Raw genomic sequence first — 11533 nt, 5'->3', positions numbered from 1 at the left:
CCCCTCACAGTTGTCATGAAGGGCAAAAGTAGCTATATAGACCAAAACCACTTTTTGTACCAGGCTGTAAACATGTTTTTTTCTGCTGTAAAGTTGGGCATTTTAACATGGCTCCCCCATACAGATTTGACTCCCTTTTGGAGGCTGTCTCTTGCGGCCAGTCGATGAATTGACCAGAAGGTTGCCGCTTGATTATTCAACATTCTATTGCTTGTTTCTGCTTCTTCTTTTCCTGTGTTTTAAGCCAGAAATCAATTTCCATGAATATGCAAATTATCACTCACACCAGCTCAGAGACCCACTCGCTAAACTTTACTCAAGTTACTGTAGTAAACGCTGTCTGTAAATTACAGTTTTATATCGATGTTTTCAAAACACTTACTCGTGTGCAATAGCAAATGTGGGCATTGATACTGTTTCCTATGCAATGACATTACTGACAAGTCTTAAAGGAGCCACGCCCTAAAAAAACTGGTAATTTCAGACATAATGAGGGTAGAAAATAATTGTTTTTTCAGATGGTTTTTTTAATGTGCAAAAAGTTTTATATGTGAACCTCAAGGAATATTAAAATAATAAAAAAAAATTAATGACATGACCCTTTTTATACTGTTCAGTTTTGTTATGTTGGCAAATTGATGTTTTGTAAAAATTTTGGACCAATTCCCCCAACCAGTTGTATGAAAAAAAATACCTATTTTGGCATCATAACGGCGAAATGTACTAAATGGTGACGGCTTTGGGACACTAATAATTTTGTACCAACACTAGCCTAATCGTGTAACTTAATTATCAAATCTTAAAAATATATATTTGTTGTTTTTTGAAAGTTGCATTCAAAATCTATTTGGCTTGGTGTGAATGGGCATGTCACCTTTCATTGAATGGAAAAGAGCAGTGCAAACATCCTGCTAAACATCTGTTTGTCTGCTAAACAAACAGACATCCAATGAGAGGACTCGATCTGAGCTTGACATCAGCAGCAGGTTTAAGTCCGGCGCTTGATGCACTGAAGCTCCTCTACACGCTGAGCCAGCAGGAGACGTGCAGGACGACGCGGTCCGGCAGGTCTTCAACCGGAACCAGCGCCACAGCAGGACCGGATCCATCCAGACGGCCGCTCAGGAGCCGCTCCAGCCCTATGGACACAAGAGCACAAAGGTCACACTTCAGACACGTCCTAAGTGCTCAGTCAATTCTGCATAGGCCGCAATTAACCCTTCGAGCACATTCCTACATTATTGACCTGCTCAAATCCTCGACAGCTTGTAGGTCTGTGTGTGGACATATGGTCAGTGCGTTACTAAACACGCGTGTGCGAATACACAGAGGAGCAGAAAATCTTTAGTTAGCCATTTGCAACAGATTAGCAGCTTGTAGAGGCTCCAGGAGGATTGATCGGGAAGGTCTGTAAGCGCAGGAGGGAATTCAGACGCTCTTCTGATGTCCACCGCAGTCAACAAATGAATAGCGTCACCTGATACAGAGGCTTCAGGCCGGACACAACGCTGGGATTGGGACGCACTCATGATTTGAATGCACATGCAAGGAAATACACATGTACAGATTCAGTTCAGTTTGTTCTTCACTCAAAACTATAATACAGCGCACAAGTGCTAGTCACTAGCGATGCACTGAAATCAATTTTATACCAAAACTGAAAAGCTTAATTTACTTTATTTCATAATCAACTAATCAAAAGATTTAATAATCAACACTCAAATAAAAAGTTGCATACGAACGTTTAAATTGCACATAAGACATAATTATGTTTATACTATATATTAACATTTAAAAGGTGGCTGTCATAAACACTTTTTTTTCATGATGGATTTATTCAAACATATTGAAGAAAAGGTTAAGTACAAATATAATGAATAAGTAATATAGTGCATATATTTATAAAAACGCTCCTCTCTGGAGTTATTTTTCTAGCTGACTATCGAGTTTATGGAGACTGAATGGCTTTTCTGAGTTAAAGGATTAGTTTACTTTAAAATGAAAATTAACCCATGATTTACTCACCCTCAAGCCATCCTAGGTCTATATGACTTTCTTTCTGATGAACACTATCTGAGTTATATTAATAAATATCCTGATGCATCCTAGCTTTATAATAGCAGTGAGCGGGACCAACAAGTATGAAGCTGAAGAAAGTGCATCTGTCCATCACAAACTTACTCCACACGGCTCCGGGGGGTTAATGAAGGCCTTCTGAAGCAAAGATGCATTTGTGTAAGAAAAATATCCATATTTAACAAGTTATAAAGTAAAATATCTAGCTTCTGCCAGACCACCTCCCATATTCAACAAACGAAGAAAGCGTAACGCCTCTCGCTGTTCAGAACACTTACGTTACGTCCTACATCTCCCGTATTCAACTTACAAAGAAAGCGTAACGCCTCTCGCTGTTCAGAACGCTTACGTTACGTCCTACGTCTCCCGTATTCAACTTACAAAGAAAGCGTAACGCCTCTCGCTGTTCAGAACGCTTACGCTACATCCTACGCCTCCCATATTCAACTTACAAAGAAAGCGTAACGCCTCTCGCTGTTCAGAACACTTACGTTACGTCCTACGTCTCCCGTATTCAACTTACAAAGAAAGCGTAACGCCTCTCGCTGTTCAGAACGCTTACGTTACGTCCTACGCCTCCCATATTCAACTTACAAAGAAAGCGTAACGCCTCTCGCTGTTCAGAACGCTTACATTACGTCCTACGACTCCCGTATTCAACTTACAAAGAAAGCGTAACGCCTCTCGCTGTTCAGAACGCTTACGTTACGTCCTACGTCTCCCGTATTCAACTTACAAAGAAAGCGTAACGCCTCTCGCTGTTCAGAACGCTTACGTTACGTCCTACGTCTCCCGTATTCAACTTACAAAGAAAGCGTAACGCCTCTCGCTGTTCAGAACACTTACGTTACGTCCTACGCCTCCCGTATTCAACTTACAAAGAAAGCGTAACGCCTCTCGCTGTTCAGAACGCTTACGTTACGTCCTACGCCTCCCGTATTCAACTTACAAAGAAAGCGTAACGCCTCTCGCTGTTCAGAACGCTTACGTTACGTCCTACGTCTCCCGTATTCAACTTACAAAGAAAGCGTAACGCCTCTCGCTGTTCAGAACGCTTACGTTACGTCCTACGTCTCCCGTATTCAACTTACAAAGAAAGCGTAACGCCTCTCGCTGTTCAGAACGCTTACGTTACGTCCTACGTCTCCCGTATTCAACTTCCGAAGAAAGCGTAACACCTCTCGCTGTTCAGAACGCTTACGCTACATCCTACGCCTCCCATATTCAACTTACAAAGAAAGCGTAACGCCTCTCGCTGTTCAGAACACTTACGTTACATCCTACGTCTCCCGTATTCAACTTACAAAGAAAGCGTAACGCCTCTCGCTGTTCAGAACGCTTACGTTACGTCCTACGCCTCCCATATTCAACTTACAAAGAAAGCGTAACGCCTCTCGCTGTTCAGAACGCTTACGCTACATCCTACGCCTCCCATATTCAACTTCCGAAGAAAGCGTAACACCTCTCGCTGTTCAGAACGCTTACGCTACATCCTACGCCTCCCATATTCAACTTCCGAAGAAAGCGTAACGCCTCTCGCTGTTCAGAACGCTTACGTTACGTCCTACGTCTCCCGTATTCAACTTACAAAGAAAGCGTAACGCCTCTCGCTGTTCAGAACGCTTACGTTACGTCCTACGTCTCCCGTATTCAACTTACAAAGAAAGCGTAACGCCTCTCGCTGTTCAGAACGCTTACGTTACGTCCTACGTCTCCCGTATTCAACTTACAAAGAAAGCGTAACGCCTCTCGCTGTTCAGAACGCTTACGTTACGTCCTACGCCTCCCGTATTCAACTTACAAAGAAAGCGTAACGCCTCTCGCTGTTCAGAACGCTTACGTTACGTCCTACGCCTCCCGTATTCAACTTACAAAGAAAGCGTAACGCCTCTCGCTGTTCAGAACGCTTACGCTACATCCTACGCCTCCCGTATTCAACTTACAAAGAAAGCGTAACGCCTCTCGCTGTTCAGAACGCTTACGTTACGTCCTACGCCTCCCGTATTCAACTTACAAAGAAAGCGTAACGCCTCTCGCTGTTCAGAACGCTTACGTTACGTCCTACGTCTCCCGTATTCAACTTGCAAAGAAAGCGTAACGCCTCTCGCTGTTCAGAACGCTTACGTTACGTCCTGCGTCTCCCGTATTCAACTTACAAAGAAAGCGTAACGCCTCTCGCTGTTCAGAACGCTTACGTTACGTCCTACGTCTCCCGTATTCAACTTACAAAGAAAGCGTAACGCCTCTCGCTGTTCAGAACGCTTACGTTACGTCCTACGTCTCCCATATTCAACTTACAAAGAAAGCGTAACGCCTCTCGCTGTTCAGAACACTTACGTTACGTCCTGCGTCTCCCGTATTCAACTTACAAAGAAAGCGTAACGCCTCTCGCTGTTCAGAACGCTTACGCTACATCCTACGCCTCCCATATTCAACTTCCGAAGAAAGTGTAACACCTCTCGAAGTTCAAAACGCTTACGCTACATCCTACGCCTCCCATATTCAACTTCCGAAGAAAGCGTAACACCTCTCGCAGTTCAAAACGCTTACGCTACATCCTACGCCTCCCATATTCAACTTACAAAGACAGCGTAATGCCTCTCTCAGTTCAAAACATTTACCCTACGTCCTACACCTTCATTCCTACGCCGGTTACTTTGACGCTCTCGCCGGCAGGCGGTCTGAACGCACAGTTGTTGGCAGGGCAGCCAGAGGGAATTTTGATGCCATTATAAAGCCTGGACGTCAGGATGTTTATTAATATAACTCAGATTGTGTTCATCAGAAAGAAGAAATTAATATACATCTAGGATGTCTTGAGGGTGAGTAAATCATGGAATAATTTTCATTTTAAAGTGAACTAATCCTTTAAATTTGACATTACATGACATGTTGTTCTCAAGCTGTTTTACTGACATCTTTCAGTGGTTGAAACACTGATTGATCAATTACATGAGACAAGATTAATTTCAGTAAGTTGTTCTATTCCTTCATTCATGTTTATTTGCTGCTGTAAAGAGGAAGAGATGATCAGTTCATGAAGCGACTCAATCTCTTCCATGGACACAATCACAATCTTGTGACCTTTCTAACTCCAGTTTGACTGATGCACAGCAGCGATGGGATACTGAGGTCAGTGTGTAGTTTGTGTGAACTATGAAAGCGGACAAGATTGTCACACAAACGAAGGGAAACTGGGATAGGAAGGTGAAAGCTCTTTTGATAATCATCAGGCTCTTTCATTACGAACACACGCACAGCATGTCAAAGATCGCACGTCGAGTAATTAACTCTCTGTGTGTTATCGAGGCCTGTGGTGCTCTTTGACTTTCAACAGGAGATCACATAGAAAACAAGTTATATTAGTGACACGGTCACCTTCATTGGCCATCAAGCGGACGATTCATGTCAGCCTTTCATGAGGCTCTGTAGATGAAGTGTGCTGGGTTAAAGGTTTGTGTGTCTGTAAGGATGGAAACTACCATCAGATGCTCTCAGGAAAGTGTTACCATCGCTTTGTCCTGTGAAAACCAGCTTGATGAAATCGGCAAACCGTATTATATGAAGTCATAATTGTGTGTTATAAAGTCAGAATTGCGAGTTATAAAGTCAGAATTGTGTGATATAAAGTCAGAATTGAGTGATATAAAGTCAGAATTGAGTGATATAAAGTCAGAATTGCGTGATATAAAGTCAGAATTGAGTGATATAAAGTCAGAATTGAGTGATATAAAGTCAGAATTGTGAGATATAAAGTCAGAATTGTGTGATATAAAGTCAGAATTGCAAGTTATAAAGTCAGAATTGTGAGATATAAAGTCAGAATTGTGTGATATAAAGTCATAATTGTGTGATATAAAGTCAGAATTGCGAGATATAAAGTCAGAATTGAGTGATATAAAGTCAGAATTGAGTGATATAAAGTCAGAATTGTGAGATATAAAGTCAGAATTGTGAGATATAAAGTCAGAATTGTGTGATATAAAGTCAGAATTGTGTGATATAAAGTCAGAATTGTGAGATATAAAGTCATAATTGTGTGATATAAAGTCAGAATTGTGAGATATAAAGTCAGAATTGTGAGATATAAAGTCAGAATTGTGTGATATAAAGTCAGAATTAAGTGATATAAAGTCAGAATTAAGTGATATAAAGTCAGAATTGCGAGATATAAAGTCAGAATTAAGTGATATAAAGTCATAATTAAGTGATATAAAGTCATAATTGCGAGATATAAAGTCATAATTAAGTGATATAAAGTCAGAATTAAGTGATATAAAGTCAGAATTGCGAGATATAAAGTCAGAATTGTGTGATATAAAGTCAGAATTAAGTGATATAAAGTCAGAATTGCGAGATATAAAGTCATAATTAAGTGATATAAAGTCAGAATTGCGAGATATAAAGTCAGAATTGTATGATATAAAGTCAGAATTAAGTGATATAAAGTCAGAATTGCGAGATATAAAGTCAGAATTAAGTGATATAAAGTCAGAATTAAGTGATATAAAGTCAGAATTGCGAGATAAAAAGTCGCAATTACATTTTTCATTTTGTTATATAGTGGCATTTCAAAAAACAGATTTTGGTAGTTATCAGTGTGCATGTAAATGTCTCATTTATTTTGAGCAACAATGTGGCTGACAGCGCTTGAGAACGGCATCAGAAGACGATGATCACTGGAGAACTTCAACCTGATCTCAGGTCAGACAACAGACACCTACTGCAGTGGCTTTCTGAGATCTTCATGTTTCCAAAATGTCCAGAAGCCAAACGTGCATCTGTCACGAGAGGATATCAGGAGATACGACAGGAGATTCAGGCTCCCGTGAAGCGAACGTGTCTGCGTTTTCATGCTGCCCCGTCCCACGGAAAGGGTTGGAGGGCAAATGTCTTCATATCTGCTGTGATATTGTTGGGCTGTGACCCGTGAAGACGCTCTCGGCGCTCTCTGAGGGCATCAGGAACACTGACAGCTCGATAAATGCGTCTGAACATATGCTACACCATCGGCTCATGACGGACCTAAACACGACAGCATGCTTTGGAAAAAGACACTTTTACAACCGAGGATGCACAGTTCACTGTTTCAGGTCTGATTATGATCTGTTCATGAATTATGACTTGTGTCATTTTTTTCACTTCTGTAGAATTATCTATAATAGGAAAATCAAATAAAGTATTTAGATGCCTTCTGAATAAAATAAAAACACAATAAAACAGTAATCTTCTCTTTAACACCCTAAACTCAGGACATTTAATCTGAAAATTAAAATTGAACAGAGAAATTGAACTGAGAAATCCTTGAACAGATCTATCGTTAGTCTCTATCAGTCCACATTAATGAGACACTAGCTTACTTTTATTCAGTTTTCCATTTTTATTTTTATTTTGTTAAAGTTTTAGTGATTTTGTGGATTTTATGTCCTTGTCAACTAGTTGAAATAAATAAGTTTGAAAATAATTAGTTCATCTCACCTTTGGGGATTTAAGTTGGAGGTTGGAAGTTTTTAATGATGATCTGTCATTAGAATAATCTTAAGAAAAAAGTTGAGAAAATTCTTAGGAAATATTTTTGGGAATACAAAATATTCTTAACTCAATTCTTAAGTTAGAAAATAAGAAGAAAACATTTCTTATTCTTAGGAATATTTAATGAATTTAGTCTCAGATCCCAGATCCCAGGAACCAATGAGGTTCATTCTCGTGTTACGCAGCACGTTTGCAAGTACAGTTGATCATCTGTTTATGTTTACTGATCAATGTTTATATGGGAATACAAGCCTAAATTCAAACTGTTCATCATATAAATCGATCAAGTCTCTTCAGAAAATTTAGACTAAACCGCTAAATTCATATGGAATAGTTTTACAATTTCTTTATGAACTTTTTAAAGTGTCAAAATGGTAGTTGCATGAACTGTCAATGGAGGGACAGAATGTCTCAGATTTCATGAACTTATCTTCATTTGTGTTTAGAAGATGAACGAAAGTCTTATGGATTTGTAATAACATGAGGGTGAGTAAATCACTTTTGGGTGAACTAACCCTTTAAGACTTGTCTTCTGAATCACCCAAGGAAAATTCGCTGTTTCAGTTTCACAGTCAAAAATTCAAATTTCTAGACTGTTGCAACACTGAAAAGATGTGTGGGAAACTCATTTTACCCTCCCAAGAGTTTGAGAAACAGACAACGATAAGCAAGAGGAAGTACAATTACTTACAGTAAGTACAAATAATGTTAGATACTATTTATACTTGTCTGTGAAGCTAATTTTAGAAAAAACTCAACAGAAATAGATAAGAATTCCTGGCATATTTTATATTTTCAAGTCTCTGACAAGCTACAATTGAGGTTTTCTGTTTTTGCATCAATCTTATTGATTTTGGCAAATTGCATGGAAATCAATACGGGTCAATTTGACCCGCAACACAAAAGTTGCACCCAGTTTTTTTTAACAATGAAATTAATCAAAACAAAAGAGACTTTCTCCATGAGGATCAACTAGACTGAGTATTTGAATCGATGGAGATGAGCCGTACCTGTGGCGATCTCTGTGACGGACGTGTCGTGGCTCTTATAGAAAACTCTGGCACACAGTGCCGAAATATTCTTCGTCTTCTGAACAGCATTTTGGTAGGAGGAAATCAGCGCATCCATGATGCTCTCGGCTGCTGCGTGTGCAGTGCTGAAACACACGCTCAGAGACACAGAGGCGTATCGACCGCAGCTGGACTGCACCAGGCGGCATTCAACGGTCCCGCCCGGGACCTCTGAGACTCTGCAATGGGACAGTCTGTCTGCGGGACGGTCCTGCACAGCGATGACATGCAGCTCAACCGCCGCTCCTCTGGGTAAAGATGGAACCACTGTGACGCTGACCTCCATCTGCGCCTCACCGTCACTGTCCTCCTGTCAAGTCAAGTCAAATTTATTTATATAGCGCTTTTTACAATTGGTAATTGTTTCAAAGCAGCTTTACATATTAGAAGCACAGAAAAAAAAAAAAAAGTGGTTAAAAATAAGATGTACAAGCAAGCGTGGTAATATGTAACATATACAAGATGGTGCTACATTAAGCCAATGTCGGCTGACTCCCAGGGGTGGAAAAAAACCCCTAGGAGAAAAACCCAGCGTGTTAACACTGGGAAAAAAGTCCTAGGAGGGAAAAAACCCCTTGGAAGATATATATAATATATGTAAATGGATATGGAGATCAAAATCTGAATTATACATTTGTATTATAGAGATTAAAAATAGATTATATATAAATATATGTAAGCGGATACGGGGATTAAAAATCTGAATTATAGATGCAGCCAGGACTGGATCTGTAGGCCAAACACACACAAAACAATCCCAATGTGCAACAAACTCAATGAAAACATCCATCCAAGAATTATAGATTATAAATATATTTAATTCAATGTCAAAAAGTCAGGTTAGCTTTATTTCTAAAGCACTTTATACAATAGAGATTGTTTCAAAGCAGCTTCACAGTAATAAACAGGAAAATAACAGAATCAATGATGCAAACTTCATTAAATATGAGGTTTCTAAATTCTGTTTTACAGAATAGTGTCAGCTCAATATCTTTCAAATTCAATTCTGATAATGTCAGTGCAGTATCAATTAAAAAAGTTTAATCCGATTCGAAATCAAGTATTTTGTTGTATTTTTTTTTATGCTTCATTGGACTCATGAGTCTTGTGTGCTTTGCATCAATGTATATAATGAGTGCTGCCTATGTAGGATGCTCAGATCGCTCCCTTTTGAAGTGGCTAGGAAGCTGCCATTATATTTTTGTAGGATCTTCCTCAAGCGATACGAGCGGCTCACGCTGCACAAGAGGGGTTGAACCAGCAGAAACAACAGCGCAGAAGAATTAACGTCCCCGTTTGTCTCCCTGTTTATAATACAACGGCTGAGGAGTGACGGAAACCTTACGAGCAACATTATCTCTCTATAATTTTATCCTGTTTTGGAATGTTATCAAGCATTTTATCTTTTGTTACTGGAGCAAATGGGAAGCAAAAATGATACTAAGACGACTTCTGCTTCTGAGTGTCCATTGATCATTATTACAAGCTCATCTGCTCGGAACTTTCCTTCACTCCATCCAATGGGATTGAAGTCGCTAATAGTAACACTTTACAATAAGGTTCCGTTAGTTAACGTAAGTTAACATTTGATATAGTATTCATTACTCTTTGTTAATGTTATTTAATAAAAAAAAACACATACGACCGTAGAGATGAACTACAACAAAAGACACACGGCGCGATTGATTCCAGACACGCACGGCTCGTTTTACACCGTTTCACCACACGCGCGTCTCTGATGGCTTTAAATGATGTCATCTGCAGAGTTAAAATCTTTATTCTTCGCTGGGCCATTATCGCCTCTCAAACATCTTTGTGAACGTGCCCGGCACAATGCGGCCCTCAAATAACACCGTCTCATCTGCTAATGGGGGACGAACGAGTGTTTCATACAACAGCCGTTTTGTTGTGCCGTCGATAAGGGCAAAAACACTTAACCCCCTTTTCAATTCGCTGGATCAATTTTCATCCACTCACATCCCACTCCAGCACAGCAGAATAATGACGGGTTACATACACTTTATTTTGAAATTCACTCAAAAGCAGACGGCGAATAAATCAGAGAGGCTTTTCTCCCAATTTCAGGCCGCGTCCTCGTCGTGACCCAATCGGCCAACGCTGCACTTACATCCAGATTAAACCAGCAGACGCTGATTGTGTATCAACATCAAACCACTTTTCTGAGCGGCTTCGAGTAAACAATAGAAGCTTTAAGTAGCTGTGTGTAAAGTGTTCACTCAGACGTCTGTAACGAGAGCGCTTTAATACACGTTAGATTAGCACTTAACGGCGGCGAGGAGCCGTGATGAAGGGGAGGCTGTTAATGGCCCTCAGGGACCATAATAAGGATCCAGAGGGGCTCGTTTAGTGGGTTTAAAGGCCGACCTCACGGCCCGTGACATCCAGATGCTTAAAACGCATCAGCAGATCTGCTTCATGGGGCAAAACCACCCAAAAAAGTCATAATGAACGTCTTGCACTTGCCTCTTCTAAACTTCATCACAGTCCAGGCTTCAAACACTGTGGAGAGATCATGAAGATCACGAGATTGTGTCGTAAACACTATTCAGTACGTTCACGTCTCACGTGACCTGAGATAACCCTGGTTGAGCGCCACTGACCAGCAGCATCACTGACACTTCCTTTTCCTGCAGTTGAGACTGTTAGTTTTTAGCCATCTGTAGAGACTAGGCAGTTCTCACGGCGTCTCTCGCTCAGATGAGGTTGGGAGGAGGTGAGGGCACGCGAGCCGAACAGTAAACACCATAATAAGGAAGTGTTGTGAAGTCAGAGCGCAGCGGGTGCTGATGGGTTTGGGATGCTCAGCCGGTTCCTCTACATTTCCTGCCCAGCAG

General features: G+C 40.4%; 1 protein-coding gene across 1 annotated transcript in view; it reads right to left on the bottom strand.

Moving 5' to 3' along the window:
* Positions 1-210: 210 nt before the first annotated feature.
* Positions 211-11533, bottom strand: part of dph6 (diphthamine biosynthesis 6) — a 97215-nt gene continuing 85892 nt past the window's right edge. The window contains exons 14-15 of the mRNA XM_048190198.1: positions 8619-8988; positions 211-1139 (exon numbers count right to left, since the gene is read on the bottom strand). Coding sequence (XP_048046155.1) covers positions 1021-1139; positions 8619-8988 — 489 coding nt within the window. The 3' untranslated portion in view covers positions 211-1020. The remainder of the gene's footprint in view (positions 1140-8618; positions 8989-11533) is intronic.

Source organism: Megalobrama amblycephala, linkage group LG5, assembly GCF_018812025.1.
Source record: "Megalobrama amblycephala isolate DHTTF-2021 linkage group LG5, ASM1881202v1, whole genome shotgun sequence".
NCBI classification, from domain to species: domain Eukaryota; kingdom Metazoa; phylum Chordata; class Actinopteri; order Cypriniformes; family Xenocyprididae; genus Megalobrama; species Megalobrama amblycephala.
The sequence above is the reverse complement of the archived record's forward strand: the minus strand, read 5'-3'. Positions and strand labels throughout refer to the sequence as shown.